This window comes from Archocentrus centrarchus, chromosome 20 (assembly GCF_007364275.1).
Source record: "Archocentrus centrarchus isolate MPI-CPG fArcCen1 chromosome 20, fArcCen1, whole genome shotgun sequence".
Classification (NCBI taxonomy): domain Eukaryota; kingdom Metazoa; phylum Chordata; class Actinopteri; order Cichliformes; family Cichlidae; genus Archocentrus; species Archocentrus centrarchus.
The window spans coordinates 3,185,383-3,209,276 of NC_044365.1; the positions used below are offsets into that span (position 1 = coordinate 3,185,383).

Below are 23,894 nucleotides of genomic sequence, written 5' to 3' on the forward strand. Positions count from 1 at the left end.
GTACCCAAAAGGTACTTTTATCAGGAAAGTTCCCTCTAAGTACAGAGATGGACCCTTGATGTGGACCATCAGAGGTACAAAATCACTTGTCAGAGCAAATGGTACAAAAGTGTACCAGTAGAAGTCAGTGTTGGGTGGGGTGTTTCCTCCCAGACGACAAAAAAAGGCACCAGAAATGTAAAATGGTGGACTATCCGGTTTTATGCAGCCTGTCCACCGAAGAACTTATTCAAAAAATATCTAAAGCTGGAATAAAAATGAATGAAGACGAGGCAAGAAGATTCAGTGGTAAGTAATCTGACCTATTCATGTTCATGGTCTAACTCAGTCTCCATTCATTTAAAATTTAAGACTAACATGCTAACAGTACCTAGCATGTTATGTGCACAGGGCATTACCCAACTTCTCTGCAATTTCAGAATATTAGTATTTTAGTGAAGTACTGTCACAAGAGCTAAGTAATTCCATCTGTTTTTGTTTAAGTACTTTGTTTGGGGCTGTGCGGTCTCCTTTAACCCCTTAACTGGCAGCAAATAAAATCACCTGAAACAACTACATAACACCCTCTGGTTATTATTGGCTCTGAACAACCCATTTCATAGCCTATTAATCGGCTGCGTCTGGTCCGCGGGCCGAATGAAGTGCATTTATATGGCAGGCTAGACCCGCCCATTTTGACTGACACCTCATTCGGCCAATCATGTTAAGAAATGGGTTTCCCAGAGCCAATAATACTCAGAGGGCGTCACGTAGCTTTGTCAGGTGATTTGGTGCAGCCAGTTACATGATTGGCCGAATGACGTGTCAATAAAAATGGGAGGGTCTAGCCTGCCATATAAAAGGGACTACAAACGGCCCGTCACCGGGCCCTTGCCAGTTAAGGGGCTACAGCTCCCTTCAGCTCAGCTACACCATCTATCCTAAAAATAAAACTCAGCCAAATTCACTTGAACTGGCTTTTGTTATTTTGGTTAGATTTGAATTACTTGTTGCCTTTAACAATAATAACTGATAATGTGTTTGTGTATTCTACAGTTTATTGATGAGGTTGACAGAATTCACCCTTCAACATCTGCCGTCTGTCATTGTTTCAAAGACGGCTTTGCTGGTGTCTTGCCAAATGTACTTAAGCTTGCACAGGGAAAGTCTGTGCTGGCAGAACAGCACTATGACGCAAGCTGAAGATCTACCAGGTAGTCACAGTCATCTTGCTAATAAATGTGAAAGTAGATCTGCTGTAGTTACACTCTGTATGATCTTTTTTTCTTTTTCTTTTTTTTGCATTTGAGGAATCGACTGAAGGGCTGGACTCATCCTTCTGCCATCCATCTTCAGAGAAAAGATTGAACACTACACCACTTTGGGAGAGGTAGGCATCTGAACTGTAGTAAGATCGTGTTCAAATAAGTGAAGAGGAAAGGAAAAATGACTCGAGTAAGGACTTATTTTTACTATATTGATATTTTGATCACCATTTAACATATTTAAAGTTGTATTACTTAATATTTTAAACTTGTAACTTAACACTGAGGTCTTTAAATTATTTTACATAAATTAATTGGAACAATGTCTTTTGCTGCTTGGTTATTTATTTATTAATTTATTTTTGTAATTTATATAGAAAGATGCTGCTACACCCTATCCAACCATTCAACTTATGGATAATAAGTGGAAGACGGTGATGACCCAGTCTGGTGAAAGTAGAGTAGATGTATGCCACTGCACGGGCCTAGGTGAAGCCTTTATAACAGCCTTCAGTATATACTTTGTTTTCAACATTACATTCTTCTGTCTTCTATTCAGTTCTTGATTTAAACTGAATGAACTGATTTTAAATTATACATTTTGATAAATAAAGAATATTTTTGTGAATCTAAGGGTTTGTTTTTGTCTCTCAAAGGTACCATTAGCCATGCTGTACCTCATTGGGTACATAATTTGTACCTTTGAAATGGGTACAGTTTTGTACCTGTACATAAAGGCACATATTTGTCACCAGAAGTACAGAAATGTTCTTTTAAAGGTACAGACAATAAGGTACAAAATTGTTCCTAGATTTAGAGGTACAATGTTGTACTCCACTAGGGTAAAGCCTTCGTACCTTTTTAGGTCCATTCTCATCCCTCTATTTCTTAGTGTGCAGAGCGAGGAAGTCCACAGTCATCAAACAGCATCAAGCACTTTTTACTCATTCTCCCAAAAAGTTCGACTGAGGAAGACTCAGTTCTCTCTGATGCAGTCAGATTCAGGCAGCATGGGACAAAAACGGCAGCATTAGCCCCACGAGAACACGCTGGAATCGACCTCATAAGGTGGGAACTTGGAGACTCCAACCAGAGCTGAGAAATGAAGGGTGATTCCTGAATGGGCTCATCCTCACAGGAGCAGGGGGAGAGCCTGAGAGTGAAGTCACATTGGTGCTAAATCAGCCAAAAGGAGCCATGAAACAAACAAAATAACAACACTGAGACAAAACTGAGACAGAAAACAACCAAAAAGACGCCCCTGGCCCATGGCTCTGATGTAGGAGGGGTGGGGGCCCTTTCAGATTTACATGCACCCTGGGGCCCACTGTATCCTAATCCATGATTTCTTTTAGTCGTTAAAATCGCCTTTGTGCTTTTACTGCCCGAATGATCATTTTTCCTGTGAAGCTGTGATATCTGTTCATAAAGGAGCCTCTGGTTTGAAGCTGTGGATGAACTGCTGAGTAAAACGATCTCTCTGTCAGACACAGAGGTTTGTGTCCCTGCAGAGCCGTGGTTTGGTTTCATGTAATGGCCTTCTGTAGGAGGGATCACTCCTCTCAGAAAAATGACATCTGATCCCAGAGCAGTGTTTCTGTCAGTTCTTGGATGGCGCAGCTACAGTAAGTCCCTGGTTTGTGATGAATCACACCTGAGCCTCCCCTCTCCTCCCTTCTTCCCTCGAAACTCAAACAAACACGTCCGTCTGCGTCTCCCCCGGCGACTCCGCCGCGGTCCAGATGCGTCACGTTTCCTCAAATTCAGTAAACACCACGTTCGTTCGATGAATCCACTTTCTACCAAAGGATTTCTTCACCATTAATCAAACTGTCAGCCTGCCTCTCGTCCTCCCACAGACATCAACGGCACGCTCAAGTTTCCAAAGGAGTAACACATCCCCGCGCAGAGCGCGAGATATGAGTTTTCACCCCTGACATGTCCATACTGTGAGCAACGATCGCAGGTGATTAATGTCATAAACAAGCTGGCTGCTGCCAATCATCTCTCACTTGTGTCCCAGAGCAATATCTGCAGAGGACGCCGGGAATCACTCGCTCAGCATCCAAACAGCTCACACTTCATCTTCAGTGTTTTCTCTGCGGACAAACGGAGAGATGAAGCCTTTAAAGCTGCACTAATCAATACTTTTCTATCAACCACAGACCAAAGGGCACAAAGCTCAGCACAGCTTTCCAGCCTCCGAGTTCGGGTTCTGCAGCACATTTTCAGGCTGAGCTTTTATCTGAATTTGGAGCAAAACACTCGCTGAAGCATCATGAAGGTTCCAGTGAGCGACAGCTGGCAGAAAGACCCCATTAATGAGCCATTAGACCATTAATTCATTCACTGTGTGGAGCTAAAACTCTGAGGGTTATCACTCCATGTTTTAGCTAAAACAAATTAAAGTCGCACATTAGTCACTTTTTCACAACAGACAAAAATCTTTAGGAGACAATACCTCAGGTTTCTCCACCTTGCCTCTGAGCACAGGTGCTCCTCCCTTTATACACCTCCTTTACCCACCACTGTGATCATTACCTTTGTGCCTGACCCCACAGTGGGAGCAGCAACTCGATGTCCTGTACAGAAGAAACCTGGTGACATGGTGCTCTGGCAACAAATGTGACCTTAATGTTAAAAAGTCTAAAGAACTGAGAGTGGATTACAAGAAGTCCAGTAAAGGCAGCCACAACCCCACTGTCACCTGTGGTGTTGAAGTTAAGTGGGTAGGAAGTTTGCTGAGGACCTGCTTGGTCCTACTCTCTGATCAGGAAGGCCCAACAACGCCTCCACCTCCCGGGAAGCTTCCACTGCAGAGTGGTACGGTAACTGCACCATCACCGACCAAAGAGCCCTGTGAGCCCACTTCTGGCACCAGCTACCTGCGATCAAAGATATCTATTGAAGTGGGAAACGGTGCTGATGTCTCTCAGGACTTGAACCACAAAGCTCAGAGAACCTGCTGAACTCTAGCATCTCTGCACCCATTCACCTTGAAGCCCGTCATCCACTGCACTGCTCCCCTCTCCTCTCATTGCTCGTTCTGATCATCTTCTGAGTGCTGCAGTTTGTTCAGTATGATCACAATGAACTGATCTGAACTCATTTGAATTTTCTGGTTTAAAGTTAATACCAGGATCATAACATTATAACAATAACATTTTACTTACCAACAGCTGAGGTCACGTGGGACAAACAATATATGTATGTTAATAAGATTGTCCACAGTAAAGTTCTGCTGTGAGAAGAATCAGACCCAGAATACCTGAATCATACGCACACACTGATATTAAAATGATTTAAAAGTTTTATTTAAAATCACATCACGTTTGTAAACAGTTCTGAATAAAGATCTGAGCAACACTTTAAAGGACTGAAAGAGAGCAATGAGGTCTGATCTGGTTCTTTGGTATTTGCAGTGATCTGAGCATGTGTGTGTGGTTCCTGCAGTGCGTAGTAAAATGATGCTTCTGCTACTGTAGTGCCATCAAACAAACTTCACCCGAGTAAACTTCATAAAACACACTCAGGATGTTTCCAACATTCAGAAATCATTTGAAGTAATGCTTAAAAATTGGAATTTGATCTTTGCGACTGAGCAACAGCAGTCGTCTGTCCTCTGAAATCAAACTAATGATCAGTTCATTGTCACTGAGGTTTGATTGACTGATTGAATTTAATCAGTTTGTTTTTTTTGTTCCTGTTGTTAATTTTTTCCTCTTTCAGCTAATCAGGGCACTTCGTTCTGGGCCACCGCCTTCGACTCCAGCAGGTTTTTGATGATGTCGTCACTGTAGGATAAGACATCCCGCAGCACTTCCACGGTGTGCTGGCCAATCAGAGGAGGGGGCGTGGGCCCGCTTGGAGAGAAGCTGCTGAACCGAACCGCCGGACCTGAGGACAAACAAACAGACAGAGATGGCGAATTAGAGCTTCTCTGAAAACCAGGAAAAGAAACCTCAGATTAATGCTCGCTCTTTCAGATCTCTTTCATCTTTTCATTCCATCCTCTTGTTTATCCGTCGCGTTCCATCTTTCACCTCTGTTCGTGTTCCAGGTGTCACTCATGCTGCTCAGATCCAGGCCTGTTTACACTCACATTACAGGGATAAAATGTTTCCCATTCCTGCTGCTCTTTGGTCACATCTCTGGTTTCAGAAAACTCCACATGTTTCAGTGGCTAACAGGTCCGGACTGCAGGCAGGTTAGTTTAGCAGCCAGAGTCACGCCGCTGCAGTATTTGTAATGCATGGTATGGTCACATGATGCAACGATGATAACAGTAAGAGAACTGTAAAACTAATGGATCCATACTGAAATCCCTGCTGCTAATACGTCACAAAGAGCTGCTTTAATGATCATATTGTTAGAATGGCTGCTGTGGGTAAATGCTTCTGAATTTCAGGAATGGTATTTCTGAATATACAGGAGATTATTAGTATAGGGAACTTGTGTTACTGCCAGAAATAATGGAAACCAAACATAGATTGAAGAGTCTGAAAATGGACCAGAGGAACACTGAAATTAAAGCTGACTTTGAAAGGAACCCTTTAAATGAAACTTCTTTAGTGAAACTTTGGTGATATTGATGTGGTCAGGTAAGCAGCAGCGGGGGGGGGTCATCAGTTTGAGCTGCTTTGGTTGTATTAACACCACAACCTGTGGAGAACATTATGCTGCCTGTAACATTGTTCAGCATGACCGGTTTGGTGGGTCAGTGGGAGGCAAATCCATGGAGGGACGCACAGACCTCAGCAACAGCACCCTGACTGCCCCCAGGTATCAGGATGAAATCCTTGGACCTGTCAGACCCTACGCTAGTGCAGTATGCAGGCAGTTCTTGGAGGATGAAGGAACTGATACCACTGACTGGCCCCCACGCTCACCTGACCTAAATCCAGTAGAACACCTCTGGGACATCATGTTTCAGTCCATCTGACACTCCCAGGTTGCACCTCAGACTGTCCAGGAGCTCAGTGATGCCCTGGTCCACATCTGGGCGGAGATCCTCCAGGACACCATCCATCGTCTCATTAGGAGCTCCGATGCTGTCAGACATGCATACAAGCAGGTGGGGGCCACACAAACTACTGAGGACCATTTAGAGCTGCTAAATGTTCCAAATGTAAATGTTCTGCTGCATCATTTTCACTTTGATTTTTGAATTCAGCATCTGTAGGCTGATCATTTTCATTTCCATCAAACAATGTGGCTCCTTTCATTCCTCATATATTACCCAATCAGGATGGACAGCAGCACCCGCTGAGATCTGATGTGTTTTCAGAGTCTTCCTCTTTATCTTTACAAAGACAGTTACATAGTTCTGATTAATCCTGAAGTCACTGAAACAGGATTTTTTTTCAGTGTACAGGTGAACGGCTCTGGTGTAGATCGAATACTGTGTGTGTGTGTGTGTGTGTGTAACACCTGTAAATTAACTAACTGGGCTCGTGTAATTGGGACCAGTGTAAGTGTTCCGTTAAATTGGTTTTAGGGAAAGAAAGAAGGAGGGAAGGAAGGATGTGAGGAAAGAGTAAAGGGAAAAACACACTCTTTATTTTGGGAAACTCACAACAATCAGCTGTTTCTGTTTTTTTAAAAGAACAGCACTAATGAGCCGAACTCTCACAGTGTGTGTGTGTGTGTGTGTGTGTCTAAGGCCACTCGTGCAAGATGACATGAGTGTATGTGTGTGTATGTGCCTGCATGGTGTCATGCTTGACTCTGTGCGTGCGTGTTTGAGTGTGTGTGTTCAGGGTGTTGGGGCAAATAATAATTATGGAATAAGATTATGTAATCCTTTCATTCAGTGCATTCTTTCCTTTTTGCTGTTGAAGCCAACGAAGAAAAAAAATAACCAAACCACCAAAATGTGATCAGAAGGTTTTTAGTGCCTCTGGTTACTAAGCTGCACTGTAAGAAATGTCCTCATTAAATTACTGTAAAGTACACTAATTGTGTACATTATAAATATTATATTAATAAATGGTAAGTTACAGCTGTTTTTATTGTTAAATAACAAAATTCTTATTAATAATGTTTACCAATAGTAATGTTACAAATTATTTATGTTTATGTTAAATTGTTTAGTTGCAGTTTACAGTTAATATCATAGTTAAACTTAATCATAATCAATAGAGATAATTTGATGATGATACTTTATTGATCCCACAATGGGGAGATTACATTAATTAATTAATTTGAACTATATTTTGAACTCATAACATCAACAATGAGGACAAAGAATTAAGAAGGCGATGAAACAGGACACAAACAGATCTGCACCCGTCTTCTCATTTTTTAAATGATGCTTTTAAAAGTGGTTTTGCATAATTAAAGCTGTTCCTGGTTAGTTATTTACCAGGGGTCCTGTATGCTTGGTTATGGGGTTTGGTTTTCCTGGTTACAGGCGGTCTTGGTTAGTCCAGGTTGGGAAGTTGGTCCAGGATAGTTAGTTACAGACAGTTGTGGTTGGTTGGCTGGTTGGTCAAATGGATGGGCGGATCCTCATGTTCTAGTTATATGTATCCTGGGTTGGGTTGCTTAGCTTAGTACTGTTGGATGGATGGATGGATGGATGATTGATTAATGGGTGGGTGGATGGATGGATGGATGGATGGATGGCTGGATGATTAATGGAAGGCTGGCTGGATGATTAATGGATGGATGGATGGATGGATGGATGAATGGATGATGGATGGATGGGTGGATGGATGATTGATTAATGGATGGACGGATTATTGATTAATGGGTGGATGGATGGATGGATGGATGGGTGGGTGGATGATTAATGGTTGGATGGATGGATGGATGGCTGGCTGCCTGGATGATTAATGGATGCATGGATGGATGAATGGATGGATGATGGATGGATGGATTATTGGATGGATGGATAGATGGATGTATGGATGATTGATTAATGGATGGATGGATTATTGGATGGATGGATAGATGGATGGATGGATGATTGATTAATGATGGATGGATGCTATGTTAGAGTCATAGGTAGTCTGGGTTGGTTGTGGTTAGTTAGGACCCTCCTGGTCTGTTAGTAACACGTGGCCCTCCTTGGGTTTGAGTTTAGCGCTACCTGCAGGTTACACTGGTTTTAGCTCTGCTAGCTCGGCTTTTGTTGCATCCTGCTTTTATCCAAAGGCTCCATCACGTTTCAGTCTGTTACTGTTTGTTCTGAGCTATTTGCTGGCTCTGACACAGCTCACGCACACACACACATGCACACACACTCACAAACAGAGCAGTGCCATCAACAGGTCAGCCAGTGAATGTTCTGAGCAGCACGTTTTCACGCCCAATTAACCTCCGAGGTACAGACAGCACACACACCATACAAATGTGCACGCACACACTTGTCTGGTATTGTTTACTAAACAGAAATGGACAGAAGAGGAAAGTGCAGAGCAAAGAAAAGGATATTGTTAGGGCTGTGAATGGACTGACACACAAACGCACACACAGACCTCTCACATTATGGTTTGGTGTAAATCGCATGAAGGAACAGAGCAAATGCAGCCTGTGAGACATTCTGTTACATGTTACCAGGACGTGTGCGCACATGCACTGACCATGTTGTGGGGACATAAATCTGTTTACACGTCACACTGCGGGGACTCGACTCTCTTTAGGGACAAAAAGAAAGTCTCTGCACATAAACTGTGAGATTTTAAGGATCATAATTTCAGTTTGCAGGAAACATGGAAACCTGACTCCATGTGAGTGTTATTGTTGTGATTGGGCGGCCGTGGCTCAGGTGGAGGGGCGGGTTTCCACCAATCAGAAGGTCAGTGGCTCACTCCCTGACTCCTCCGGTCCCCATGCGGAAGTATGCTGAGTGCTCCACTGAGTGGACAAGTGCTGTATCAGTAGCAGCCCTGCTGTGAGTCACTGTCACGCTCCCTCTGAGCCTCTCTGAATGAGGCCAGGATGGATCTCAGGATCTTCACTGAGCTGAAGCTTAAAGGCAGCATTTCTGATCAAAATCAGCTGGTTTAAAAAAATCTGAGAGGATGTATCACTGGTTTACATATATCATTTATACAGATGTTTTTCTAATGGGTGCTGATTATTACAACCCCAGCTCATGCATATTATGCCACATCCACAGCACCCTCTACATGAGACGTGTCCCCATGCCTAGTGGCAGCACACAGATAAAGCAGAGAGGTATATCTGACTGTTCATGGTTTCTGCAGGTTATGTCTAAAGGTACATTTATCACCTCTTTAACTGCCAAAACAACAGAAATCTAACAAAAATCACTTTAAGTAAATGAATTTGTCTGTTTGCCTCCCACCAGGTGACCTGTGTAATCACCTTGTCATTGAAAGTCACAAGTTCTTCTGAATGTAAAAGATACAGAAAGAATTCAGTGCATTCACCAGTCAGCTGCTGATTTTTCCTGGTCACAGGGAGGTCGGCATCCTGTTTCTCCTTACTGCTTGAAGGGGCATCGTTTAACCTGTGTCACCATCATGTCACCATCACGTAACCATCGTGTAACCATCATGTCACCATCGCGTAACCATCGTGTAACCATCATGTAACCATCGCGTAACCATCATGTAACCATCGTGTCACCATTGTGTAACCATCGCGTCACCATCATGTCACCATCACGTAACCATCGTGTCACCATCGTGTAACCATCATGTCACCATCAGGTAACCATCGTGTCACCATTGTGTAACCATCGCGTAATTATCATGTCACCATCAGGTAACCATCTTGTCACCATTGTGTAACCATCGCGTAATTTTCATGTCACCATCATGTCACCATTGTGTAACCATCTTGTCACCATCATGTAACCATCAGAAAGACAGACCTGGCTAATAAACCTGTGACTTACACCACCTGCCAACCCTCCAAAAGTATTAAAAACATGTTCACAACTAACACACTTGATGCAACAACAAGGACACACAAATATGAAGGAGATGACACACAGAAAACTCCACACACACACACACACACACACACACACACACACACACACACACACACACACACACACACACACACACACACACATTGACCTGCCTCTGGTCATTATGAATGTCTTCCTGCTGAGACAGATACACACACAGTGGTTAGAAGATCAGACAGCAAATATATGGCGGTGCTGGACAAACAGCTTCCTCTTAGTGGAAACACGTTGAGATCCATCAAAACAGCCGAGCAGGAGAGTCCCCATGGACGAGTGTGTTTTTGTGTTCCAGCTCAACACAATCCTGTGGTTTTAATGGGAAATATTTGTTTGTGTTCTTGGAAAATGTCATTTAACAAACTGGTGTCAAAAACTGAAGGCAAAGGGTTAGAGAGAGGACAACACTGTATGTGTGTGTGTGTGTGTGTGTGCGCTGACCGACTACAGCGATGCGACCTGCTGTTGGATGGTTCATCTCCTGTATGAGGCCATTGTGTTTCACCTGTAAAAAAACACAGAAGAAATGACCTATAATATCCACATACTTCCATTAAAACCATCCAACACTGAATACACATATATATATATATATATATATATATATATATATATATATATATACACACACACACACACACACACACACACACACACACACACACACACACACACACACACACACACACATAGTAACCTGTGCTGCGTGTAGGGGTGGTTACTTTTAGTTTTATTTTTGTCATAAGATAAAAATATTGAAATGGAGTTAAATTAAAGAAAAATTCTGAAAAACGAAGCCAGAACCTGCAGTTCCTCTGCCGTCCAGCAGAGGCGCCGCAGTGAGTCAGTCCCCATAAACCCCCATGTTAAAACTTTCCAGCAGAAATAAACATGTTTACAGCTGATGCAGAAACTGCGTTGGTCTCTGTGGATCATTTCTACACCTTCACAGTACTCATAGCAACTGTCTGCAACTACTGATCGATTTATCATGTATAAACAGCCTTTCTGACATTAATAATGGATAATTAATCCTTAAGTAATGTTTGAAAGAGCAGGGAGAGTGAAGGTTTTAGGTTTTATAACACTGTTTTTGTAGAAAACATCTTTTCAACACAACATCAAATCCTGTTTTACCAAGACCTGAAAACATAAAGTTATAATGATTTAAATATAGTTCATCGAAAATGAAAATGGCTGCTGGGATTTTTTATATAACCGTGTGTGACCATTATCACCGTTAAACACTGTCCTCACCTCTGTATCATAGAAAACACGAACAGCAGCGGGTCCACCCCGACGGTGTTCTTATTATCGCGGGAGACTTTAACAAGGCCAACTTAAAGACTGTACTCCCGAAATTCCACCAACATGTCAAATGTTCCACAAGAGGGGAGAACACTCTTGACCATGTTTACTCCAACATTAAGCACGCTTACAGAGCCAAACCCCTCCCCCACCTCGGCCAGTCCGACCATCTTTCCCTGCTGCTCACCCCAGCATACACCCCCCTCAGACGGAGAGCCAGGCCTACTGTAAAAACCATTACAACCTGGCCTGAAAACGCACTCTCCGACCTACAGGACTGCTTTGCATACACAGGCTGGGACTTATTCGAACACGAGGACCTAGAAACATTCACAGGGACGGTACTGGACTATATTAAGTTCTGTATCAGAAATGTGACTGTTAGCAAAAACATCCGGGTTTTCCCTAACCAGAAACCCTGGATGAACAGCCAGGTCCGTTCACTCCTCAAAACCTGTGATGCTGCCTTCAGGTCAGGCGACAGAGCTCTGTACAGTGCTGCTCGAGCTGACCTGAAAAGAGGAATTAAAAAAGCCAAGACGGACTACAGGAGGAGAATAGAGTCCCATCTGTCCAGCAATAACACACGGGAGGTGTGGCAGGGCATTCAGAACATCACAAACTTCAGAGGCTGTGATGTGACTGCAGGAGACCTGAGAGTGTCACTAGCAGAGGAACTTAACTGTTTCTTTGCTTGCTTTGAGACACCTCAGGACCACCCATCTGCTCCAGTCCTGCCCCCCCCACCAGGCTGCACCCCACTTACTGTCCAGGAGCATGAGGTACGGCGCGTGCTCCTGGCAGTGAACCCCAGGAAGGCTACCGGACCAGACGGAGTACCTGGCAAGGTGATCAGAGCGTGTGCCCACCAGCTCACCCTGATTCTCACCAGGATTTTCAACCTCTCCCTGGCCCAAGCAGTCATCCCCCCCTGCCTAAAAACAGCCACAATCATCCCCGTGCCCAAAAGGTCATCTGTCACCAGCCTAAATGATTACCGCCCTGTGGCCCTCACACCGGTAATCATGAAGTGCTTTGAGAGGCTGGTTCTCCAGCACATCAAAGACCATCTGCCCCCCACTTTCGACACCCATCAGTTTGCATATTGTGCAAACAGATCCACAGAGGACGCCATCGCTGTAGCTCTCCACTCTGTGTTGAGCCACTTGGAGCAGCAGCAGAGCTACGCTCGCATGCTCTTTGTGGATTACAGCTCAGCGTTCAACACAATCATCCCGGACATTCTCACCACCAAACTGCACACCCTGGGCCTCCCCCCTCTCACATGTTCCTGGATCAAGGACTTCTTAACCAACCGGCCCCAGACTGTGAGACTTGGCCCCCATCTCTCCTCCACCCGCACACTGAGCACTGGCTCCCCACAGGGCTGTGTGCTGAGCCCCCTCCTGTACTGCCTCTACACCCATGACTGCAGTCCGGCCCACAATAACAACCTCATCGTCAAATTTGCTGACGACACCACAGTGGTCGGACTCATCTCGAAGGGAGATGAGGCAGCTTACAGAGAGGAGGTCTTGAAGTTGACAGCCTGGTGTTCAGAGAACAACCTGGTACTGAACACCATGAAAACCAAAGAGATCATCATCGACTTCAGGAAGCACAGGACTGACCCAGCTCCCCTCTACATCAACGGCGAGCGTGTGGAGAGGGTCCACACCTTCAGGTTTCTCGGTGTCCTCATCTCTGCTGATCTCTCTTGGTCAGATAACATCACAGCTGTTATCAAGAAGGCTCAGCAGCGACTTCACTTCCTGAGGGTCCTCAGGAAGAACAACTTGAACTCAAACCTGCTGCTGACCTTCTACCGCTCATCCATTGAGAGCCTGCTGACGTACTGTATCACAGTATGGTACGGCAGCTGCACTGAGGCAGACAGGGTCAGGCTTCAGAGGGTAGTCAAGACAGCACAAAGAATCGTTGGCTGCCCTCTCCCCTCCCTGATGGACATCTACACCTCCCGCTGCATCAGCAGAGCCAGGAACATCATCAAGGACAGCTCACACCCTGGCTTTGACCTGTTTGACCTGCTGCCCTCTGGCAGGCGCTACAGGTGCATCAAAGCCAGAACAAACAGACTCAAGAACAGTTTCTTCGCCAGAGCAATCACCACCCTGAACTCACACACTCACCCACTGTAACTGTGCAATATTATATTATTCATACTGAACAATATCTGACATTCCTATATTGTGTAATATCCAGTATTCATTCACTAGTGCAATATTCATTCACCAAGTGCAATATTCATCATCTTCATTATTATATGTATACACATATTTACTTTTCTTACAATGTACAGATGCACCAATGTATGTATATATTTTTATACATGCTATTTTTTGTATATTTTACACATTGTTTATTTCTGTATATCTCTTGATTATATTGATCATACTAGATTATAATATTTTCATAATATTTTTATTTTAGAGAGTTTGATTTTCTGTTACATGGCACTGAACAGGAGTGGCCCTCCAATCTCATTGTACATCCTGTATAATGACAATAAAGGCATTCTATTCTATTCTATTCTATTCTAAAAGTCCTCATAATGACCATAACTCATTGTAAACTAGTTACATGTGTGGGTTTCCCATACTCACTGAAATGACAGGTGACCTCAGCCCCTCCAATGTTTTAATCAGTTGATTCTAATTTGTTTATTGATTGAAAGCACAAGCACCAACAGATATGTAATGTACTCACATTTATACAAAACATTCACAGCACGTTTTAACATCTTTAATCATACATTCATACAGAACTTTATCCTGTACTAATATGTCTTCAGACTGTGGGAGGAAGCTGGATTCAGAGGAAACCCACTCCAGGGTCTCTGGAGTGGGTCAAACACTCCACACAAAAACCCCACAGCCAGGCTTTGAGCCAGGAGGTGTTGTGATGTGACAGTGTGCCACCACACTCCTCAGTGTCTGTGTGCTGTTTTACTATTTCTCTCTTTCCTCCCATGAGCCTTCAAAGCCTCTGTGGGAACCTGAGCAAATATAGTGGGAACATTGGGAATTCTTGTGACAGTGTCAGGTTCCCACTTCCACTCTTTCACAACTGTCCTGTAAAAATCACAGTGGTGGACAAATGCTAAACTGCAGAGCGCATAAAGCAAAGGGTGAAGTCACAGTAGCTGCCTCCATCTTTTCTTTATGAACCACTAACATGAACACACACTGTAGTTTCATGTGACTCAGCACACAGGAACACAAACAGAGCTGAACACAGTCATGTGTGTTAAAATGTTTGTCACTCAGAACCAATGAGCTCAGAGCTTCTATTTCAGGCTTTAAACTAAAAACAGATATCCTGTAATTAATGTCATGACATTTTATTTTCTGTTGTGTTAAATTTTTATTATTTTGCTCTCATTATTAAGATTCCCGTTTTCTCAGCAGCTGAACGACCTTCTCAGTGGGCTGTGAAGACCTTGCAGAGAAACATCTGTGTGTGGGTTACAGTTTGTGGACTTGGGAGAAAAGATGCTGAAGAATGTCAGAGGAATCAAACCTTCAGTGTGGAGGTTGTGTCGGGCGCCCTGGCACAACCCGGGCTCACATGCTCTCACGCTCTCTGTGCAGTGGGGGTGGGGGGCGTTTCTTCTCTCCCTCTCTCTCCACCTGCATGCACATCTCTGAATATGGACCGACTGACAGCGGTCTCCACCTTTTCATGCACCACATCAGCCTTCTTGGACTTGTTTCCTTCTGTCTCTGACACCTTCTGTCAAACTGCAGTGACACTGATGGATGTATGGTCTCAGCTGAGTCCAGCTCAGTGGAACTCTGCTGGTGATGTCAGTGAGTTAACTTAAAGCAGCTGTGTGTGTAAATCAACTTCTAATGCAGGGTTCAAACTTCAGCACTGATCCCATGACGCTCCGCATGTCCTCTGACATCCATCCTCTTACTGCCAGGGTTCGATCACAGGGGCAGCAGTCTAAGCAGAGGTCCCAAAACAAGCTCCTCATTCTGCAGAGGAGGCGTATTTCCACCAGTTGTATTCTCCTCTATCCCAGCCTTCACTCCAAGGGGGGAGTGACTGGGAGATCAACCGACGGATCGGGGCTGCGTCTGCAGTAATGCGACGCTGCGCTGGTCCACTGTGGTGAAGAGAGAGCTGAGCATAAAAGCAAAGCTGTTGATCTACGTCCCCACCCTCACCTGTGGTCACGAGCTTTGGGAAGTGACCGAAAGAACGAGGTCATGGATACAAACTGCAGCAATGAGCTTCCTGTGAAGGGTGGCTGCCCCTCCCTTAGAGATAGGATGAGGTGTGCAGCTATTCGGGAGGGGCTCAAACTTGAGATGCTGCTCCTCCACATCAGAAGGAGACAGTTGAGGTGGTCTGGGCATCTGACTGGGATGCCTCCTGGATGCCTCCTGGGTGAGGTGCCTGGAACACCTCACCCAAGTCCGAGGCCCCAAGGCAGACATGCTGGAGAGGTTATATCTCTTGGATAGCCCGGGTACACCTTGGTATTCCCCCGGACATGCTGGAGGAGGTGGCTGGGGAGAGGGAGGTCTGGATTTCTCTGCTTAGGCTGCTGCCCCACCTGGCCCGGATAAGAGGGAGAAATTGGATGGGTGGATGGATGGATGGATGGATTATCAACAACTCATAGGTAGAAGCAGGAATGCAGATCAACCATTCAGCCTTTACATTCAGCTTTCTCTTCACTCCAACAGATGGCTTGTGATTCACACCCAGAGAAATACCAGCGTGTCCCCTTGAGGCAGCTCACTGCTGACACAGAGAGGAACCATGGCCTAAGATGTGAAGGTGCTGATTCTCATCTCTGTCACTTTACACTCATCTGTAAACTGTCTTTGTGTGAGCTGCCTGATGAAGTCAACAGAACCTCATCATGAACCAAAATAAATAAGCGTGCAGCTATGATACCACCTACTGTATGTAGACACCCTCTGCTCGTGGTTGCACCAAGAAATTCTACCATAACAGTTATGAACAGCTGCCCAGATGTAGTCCAACATGCACGGATGCTTCTGGGCTAAATCTGGTCACAGCCTTTAAAAAGAGCTACTGTGGACTTTCAGGTCCAAAGATGTTCAGAAAAAAAGACAATCTGCTTCAAAAGGAAAAGTTTAGTTTAGTTTAAAAAAAAAACTTTTTTTGACCAGATCAGTTTAATTAGTTCAAAGGTAATGTCTGATTTCCATCCGTCATTTCTTCTGCTTGTCTTTTTCAGGGTCGTGGGGGCTGCAGCCTGTCCCAGCTAACCCACAGAGACCATTCACAGCTTTGGGCAGCTTAGAATCTCCAGTGAACCTAACCCCATTAACTCAACCACCATTAACCACCATTAACCACCATTAACCACCATTAACCACCGTGCTGCCGGGTTAACTCTCAGTAAATGTTTACTTATTATGACGTTTGTCAGTCTGAAGTTATTTCTGTGACCGCTGTGGGATTTTCTTTCTTTAAGAGAAGGATAACAGTTTTGTCCACGTCAGTATTCCAGCTGCACGGCTTCGTAGTAGAAGAGTCCAGGTGCTGACCTGCCTGCGGTCCAGACCTCTGACCAGCTGAGAACATCTGGAGCATATGTTTAAAGATATGATATGAATGTTCCTTCTTCTCTGCTCCCGTGATTCATGAAGGCAGTGTTTATACCGTGATGTTTTAGACTGCTGTCTTTAAGCTTTGCTTTAATACTCAGACCAGTGCGATCTACATCCATCAGGCATTAACAGGTCTGATCTCTCCTGCTGACAAATGCCAAGCCTCAGGGGTCACAGCTGATTCACCAGCAGGATGTCAGAGTGACACAAAAATGGATCAGCAAAAAAGAGAAAGGAAAAGTTTCTCTAAATGAAACTGAAAGCGAAGCTCCTTTCAGACTCTCATCCTGTCGTCCTGACCTGCATTCTGGGCTCGGTGACCTGGAAGTCCCGACAAGTGGAGACAGAGTCAGACGAATCTTTTATCAGGGAGCCAAAAAAAGGAAGACGACAGGCTGACGAACATCTGTCTGCTCTGAGCGGCTCTACAAAAATACCTGAATCACTGAGGACGACAGCAGGAAATGAGGCCAGTGTCACAGGAACATCTAAATTATTTCCGATGATGAGGATAAGAAACAGACTGCAGCAATCAGAGCCTCTTAAACGTCTGTAATTTCACATATTTCTGAGCCTGACGTGGAGGGACGTGATCGAGCTCTTCTGCAGTTATTAAAAGTGAGTGTCTTCAGCTTTGTGGGGGGGCCTGTTAGTGTCACATCACTGTGTACTTTATATAAACTCGTAGTACATCATACCAGAGCTGCTGTGTGAGTGAACCAGCCTCAGAGACGCCCTCTCCCCAATCAAGCCCAAAGCACAATCTGTTTGACCAGGCACAAAGGTCAAAGGTCAAGTTAAAGGGGCTCATTTGTCAGCATCACAAAAGAAGATTTGATATTTTTGTCTGCAGAAATTTATATTTAGTAGCACCAGGACCCGAGCACAGAGCAGATGGTGTCCGTGGGGGGGAGGGGGTCACAGAGGAGCTCAAAGATGAGCAGCAGCTACAGGCAGTGCAGAGGGGAGAGGTCATCGGGTCAGCCACAACAGCAGCCCTACACAAGCACCACCCCCAGCCGCCAGCCAGCGTCTGTATAAATGCTGGCAGAGGTCGGCTGCTTCAGTAGGACACATCACAGCTCTGCATGGATTTGATACAGAAGTCACATTAGTTAAAGATGCAGCCTCCTCTCCACACAATCCACATCCACAGAGGATTTCCACTGAGGAAACACTCACCGTGTCCACTGCTGTTCAGATGTGTTACTGACATGTTGTGTTATCTTTTTATCACCTAGTTGAATATAATTCTTTATTTTTATTTTGGAAAAAACAAATAATAAAAAACGAATGACCCCGTGTTTGAGGTCGTCTCCTCCTCCTCACAAATCCCAATTTAAATCCAGAGATGGATGGAGGACCTGAGGGAACTCATCTCCATACATGTACGTATATATTACACATAAATGTGTTACTGTATCCCTGCTACGTGATAGATCACAATGTCCTGCAGGCACAAATGTGACAGCTTATTAGAATTTATTAAAAATATAAAGGATGAAATCCAGATGTGTCTAACGGTGATATCCATACATTAAATTAGATCAGGAGATTACACACACACGCTTACATGACAACAATATGAAACATGAAATATGAAGCTCTGCTTCAGAGGAAAAGACGAAGTGAAGCTGCAGAGCGTCCTCTCTCCTCTCCTCTCCTCTCTCCTTTCCCTCCCTCCTCTCCTCTCCTCTCTCCTCTCCTCTCCTCTCTCCTCTCCTCTCTCCTCTCCCTCTCTCCTCTCCTCTCTCCTTTCCCTCTCTCCTCTCCTCTCCTCTCCTCTCCTCTCTCCTTTCCCTCTCTCCTCTCCTCTCCTCTCCTCTCTCCTTTCCCTCTCTCCTCTCCTCTCTCCTCTCCTCTCTCCTTTCCCTCTCTCCTCTCCTCTTCTCTCCTCTCTCTCTCTCTCCTCTCCTCTCCTCTCTCCTTTCCCTCTCTCCTCTCCTCTCCTCTCTCCTTTCCCTCTCTCCTCTCCTCTCTCTCCTCTCCTCTCCTCTCTCCTCTCCTCTCCTCTCTCCTTTCCCTCTCTCCTCTCCTCTCCTCTCCTCTCCTCTCTCCTTTCCCTCTCTCCTCTCCTCTCCTCTCCTCTCCTCTCCTCTCCTCTCCTCTCCTCTCCTCTCCTCTCTCCTTTCCCTCTGTCCTCCCCTCTCTCTCCTCTCCCCCTCTCCTATCCCTCTGTCCTCCCCCTCTCTCCTCTCCCCCTCTCCTATCCCTCTCTCCTCTCCCCTTTCCTCTCCCTCGCTCCTCCCCCTTTCTCCTCTCTCCTTTCCCTCTCTCCTCTCCTCTCTCCTCTCCTCTCTCCTCCTCTCCCCTCTCCCTTCCCTCTCTCGTCTCCCTCTCTCCTCTCCCTTTCCTCTCTCCTCTCCCTTCCTTCTCTCCTCTCCCTCTCTCCTCTCCCTCTCTCCTCTCCCTCCTCTCCTTTCCCTCTCTCCTCTCCCTCTCTCCTTTCCCTTCCCTCTCTCCTTTCCCTCTCTCCTCCCGCTCTCCCTTCCCTCTCTCCTCCTCTCCCTCTTTCCTCTCCCTCTTTCCTCTCTCCGCTCCCCTTTCCCTCTCTCCTTTCCCTCTCTCCTCTCCCTCTCTCTCCTCTCCCTTCCCTCTCTCCTTTCCCTCTCTCCTCTCCCTCTTTCCTCTCCCTCTTTCCTCTCTCCTCTCCCCTCTCTCCTCTCCCCTTTACCTCTCTCCTCTCCCTCTCTCCTTTCCCTCTCTCCTCTCCCTCTCCCTTTCCCTCTCTCCTCTCCCTCTCCCCTTTCCCTCCCTCCTCTCCCTCTCTCCTCTCCCTCTCTCCTCTCCCTCTCTCCTCCTCTCTCCTCTCTCTCCCTCTCTCCTCTCCCTCTCTCCTCTCCCTCTCCCTTCCCTCTCTCCTCTCCCTCTTTCCTCTCCCTCTTTCCTCTCTCCTCTCCCCCTTTCCCTCTCTCCTTTCCTCTCTCCTCTCCCTCTCTCCTCTCCTTCCCTCTCTCCTTTCCCTCTCTCCTCTCCCTCTTTCCTCTCTCCTCTCCCCCTCTCTCCTCTCCCCTTTACCTCTCTCTCTCTCCCTCTCTCCTTTCCCTCTCTCCTCTCCCTCTCTCCTCCCTCCTCTCCGCTCCCTCTCGCCTCTCTCGCTCTCGCCTCTCTCCTCCTCTCCTCTCCTCCTCTCCCTCTCTCCTCTCTCCTCTCCCTCTCTCCTCTCACTCTCTCCTCTCCCTCTCCTCTTTCCCTCTCTCTCCTCCCTCTCTCCTCTCTCCTCTCCCTCTCTCCTCTCCCCTCTCCCTCTCTCCTCTCTCCTCTCCCCTCTCTCCTTTCCCTCTCTCCTCTCTCCTCTCCCTCTCTCCTCTCTCCTCTCTCCTCTCCCTCTCTCCTCTCCCTCTCCCTCTCCTCCTCTCCCTCTCTCCTCTCTCCTATCCCTCTCTCCTCTCCCTCTCTCCTCTCCCTCTCCCTCTCTCCCTTTACCTCTCTCCTCTCCCTCTCTCCTCTCCCTCTCTCCCTCTCTCCTTTCCCTCTCTCCTCTCCCTCTCTCCTTTCCCTCTCTCCTCCCTCCTCTCCCTCTCTCCTCTCCCTTCTCTCTCCTCTCCTCCCTCTCTCCTCTCCCTCTCTCCTCTCCCTCTCCTCTCTCTCCTCCCCTTTCCCTCCTCCTCTCCCTCTCTCCTCTCTCCTCTCCCTCTCTCCTCTCCCTCTCTCCTCTCCCCTCTCCCTCTCTCCTCTCCCTCTCTCCTTTCCCTCTCTCCTCTCCCCTTTCCCTCTCTCCTCTCCCTCTCTCCTTTCCCTCTCTCCTCTCTCCTCTCCCTCTCTCCTCTCCCTCTCTCCTCTCCCTCTCTTTTTGAACCTCGGTTCCCTTCTGCTCTCTTCATCTGTTTCATTAAATGTGGAATTTGTCATTTTTCTGGGAATGTCTGCACAGGAAAGTAATCTGTCCGATGTTTTTGGTTAACAGGGAGACGTTCAGCTACACGCAGCAGCGTTTGGTGCGCTGTGAAATGTTTACATGTTGTTTCACATTCGATGTTCGACTTTTGGTTCTGATATGAAAAACAAACCTGTTCCCACAAAATGATCCAAACACTTCCTGACTTATATTCCACAACCTTCAGCCACATCTGAGCTCGGAGAGCTGCGGCGGCATCGTGACCTCGTCTCACGTACAAAATCCTGTTTGTCAAACAACCGCTCACGAGGTCGAGAGAGAGGTTTGACAGAGTGGAGCTGTGACGCCTTTACATACCAAATGTCTGCGTGAGCCCGACGCAGATCAAACAAAGATGTCAAAACAGAAGCAGCAGCAGGAGAACTGAAGGCTGCGAGGAAGACCACGGAAACCACGGAAAGCAGCAAAATCCAGCCGGACCACCGTCTGCACCAGTTTATGGAAACATTCACACAACAGAAGAAGTCCGACACATTCACTTTTACTCAGAAATCTAACCCTTCTTAGTGCTCTACAGATATGCTGCTGTATATGCATATTTGGTTAAAAGTACCACACAGTGGATACAGGACAAACTCAAAATGACACATTCACACAAACTGTGATCTGAGGAGGTAGGAAATTTAATAAATCCAACAGCAGCACTTTAGATGAGAGCCAGTGTCTGTTTGCACCTGCTCTGACCTCAGTCATGACTCCGATTATGAAGAAAAAGCTCCTCTTTAACCGAGATTTACAAAATAAAAGTCTGCTTAACATCAACGTGTCCATCACCTCGATTCAGCAGCACCGAGTCAGAACTAACAGACGGACAGAAGCAGCTTCAAGACAAACACCAAATAATTACAGAGTGCATAAAACCTCTGACCACTGAGAAATGAAACCACACACACACACACACACACACACACACACACACACACACACACACACACACACACACACACACACACACACACACACACACACACTCTGGGGAGGAAACTTTAATAAGAGCCAAACTCTGATCGATGGCTTTAATTTAAACATCAAACTGCAGGAAGTCGACCACTGCTAAACCAATTACACTGTGTGTGCGTGTGTGTGTGTGTTTCACAATACAAAACAGTTTGGGGTCATTTTGTGTCTTCATTCTTCAGCTGGTAGTTTTAAACCAGCTCACTCCATTTCATTATTTCTAATCTTGCAGCTTTTTATTTATTGAGTTTTCTCTGCAGCTCACATGGACCTGTGAACCTGTGAACCTGTGAACCTGCGGACCTGTGGACCTGCGGACCTGTGAACCTGTGGACCTGTGAACCTGTGGACCTGTGGACCTGTGAACCTGTGGACCTGCGGACCTGTGGACCTGTGAACCTGTGGACCTGTGGACCTGTGAACCTGTGGACCTGTGAACCTGTGGACCTGTAGACCTGCGGACCTGTGGACCTGTGAACCTGTGGACCTGTGGACCTGTGAACCTGTGGACCTGTGAACCTGTGGACCTGTAGACCTGCGGACCTGTGAACCTGTGAACCTGTGAACCTGTAGACCTGTGGACCTGTGGACCTGTAGACCTGCGGACCTGTGTACCTGTGAACCTGTGGACCTGTGGACCTGTGGATCTGTAGACCTGCGGACCTGTGAACCTGTGGACCTGTGAACCTGTGGACCTGTGGACCTGTGAACCTGTGGACCTGTGGACCTGTGGACCTATGGACCTGTGGACCTGTAGACCTGCGGACCTGTGAACCTGTGGACCTGTGGACCTGTGAACCTGTAGACCTGTGGACTAGGGCTGCAACAATTAGTCGACATTGTCGACAATAATCGACAATAAAAATAGTTGACGAGGAACTTAATTGTCGGTAATAGTCGTTTTTTATTACTGATTTTTTTTTTTTTTTACGGAGTGAGACATCTTTCTGTCCGTCTATCTCTGGCGAGCTTCACACATGCGCAATAGCATTCAGCGGCATATTTAGTCATGGCGGCTACTGGCGAAATAGCACGGCGTGCTAGACGGTCCAAGTTGTGGGTGAATTTCACTCTTGATGAAGAAAAAAATAAACTTAACTGCAACATTTGCAAAGTGGACCTCACATATCATGGAAGCACTTCTGTGATGCATGAGCATTTAAAGAGGAGGCACATCGGACATCTGGAAGCAGACAGGAGTTGGATGCACCCAGGTAAGATATGCTTGTAAGCTAATTAACAGCACATGAGGAGACAGCTCGTATATACTGTTATTTGCCGAAAAAAGGTTGTGTGTATGACTGCAAAACCGATGACAAAAAATACAACTTGAATACATTTTTTGGTTTAGAAACAAGTATCTTTTATGAAATTTATGTAGCACGAAGAGGACCAGCTTGATACAAGATGTTCTGAACTGTTACTGCTGCTAATGTACCAATATATATATATATATATATATATATATATATAAAATATAATTTTTTTTATGGTTGGAAAAAATAGACTATTCAATTCAAACCTGATTAAAGTTTTTGAATGAAGTATCCATCTTCCGTGTGTTTACTACTGCATTTTAAATAAACTTATGCTAAATGTAAAAGCTGATGGCTAAATAAATGCCATTTCATGATTGTGTGATTCATAATCTGATTAGTTGACTAATCGTTTCAATAGTCGATGACTAATCGACTATCAAAATAGTCGTTAGTTGCAGCCCTACTGTGGACCTGTTTCAGTGTCTCCAAACAGACGCTGCCTGTAAACGTCCGGGACGTTCAGGTTTAGGCTCCACAGGTTGATGGTTCACAGCAGAAAGGCAGGAGCACCAATATGTTCTGCTGCTCTGACACTGAGGCGTTCCCAAACCAACTGAGCCTTCATCTCTCCGGGATGTCCCGGCTCATCCCAGGAGACCTCTCTTTCTA

At 45.8% G+C, this 23,894-nt stretch overlaps 2 protein-coding genes across 3 annotated transcripts in view; both read right to left on the minus strand.

The window, feature by feature from the left end:
* The window catches only part of LOC115799318 (NACHT, LRR and PYD domains-containing protein 12-like), a 652,446-nt gene that overhangs the window by 196,658 nt on the left and 431,894 nt on the right, over nt 1-23,894 (minus strand). The gene's annotated exons all lie outside the window — the stretch shown is intronic.
* The window catches only part of sugct (succinyl-CoA:glutarate-CoA transferase), a 79,088-nt gene continuing 59,730 nt past the window's right edge, over nt 4,537-23,894 (minus strand). Inside the window, exons 13-14 of one of the 2 annotated variants that reach the window (XM_030756444.1) lie at nt 10,630-10,693; nt 4,537-5,141 (exon numbers count right to left, since the gene is read on the minus strand). In XM_030756444.1, coding sequence (XP_030612304.1) covers nt 4,978-5,141; nt 10,630-10,693 — 228 coding nt within the window. In that variant the 3' untranslated portion in view covers nt 4,537-4,977. The remainder of the gene's footprint in view (nt 5,142-10,629; nt 10,694-23,894) is intronic. The other variant, XM_030756445.1, reaches the window with a different exon arrangement.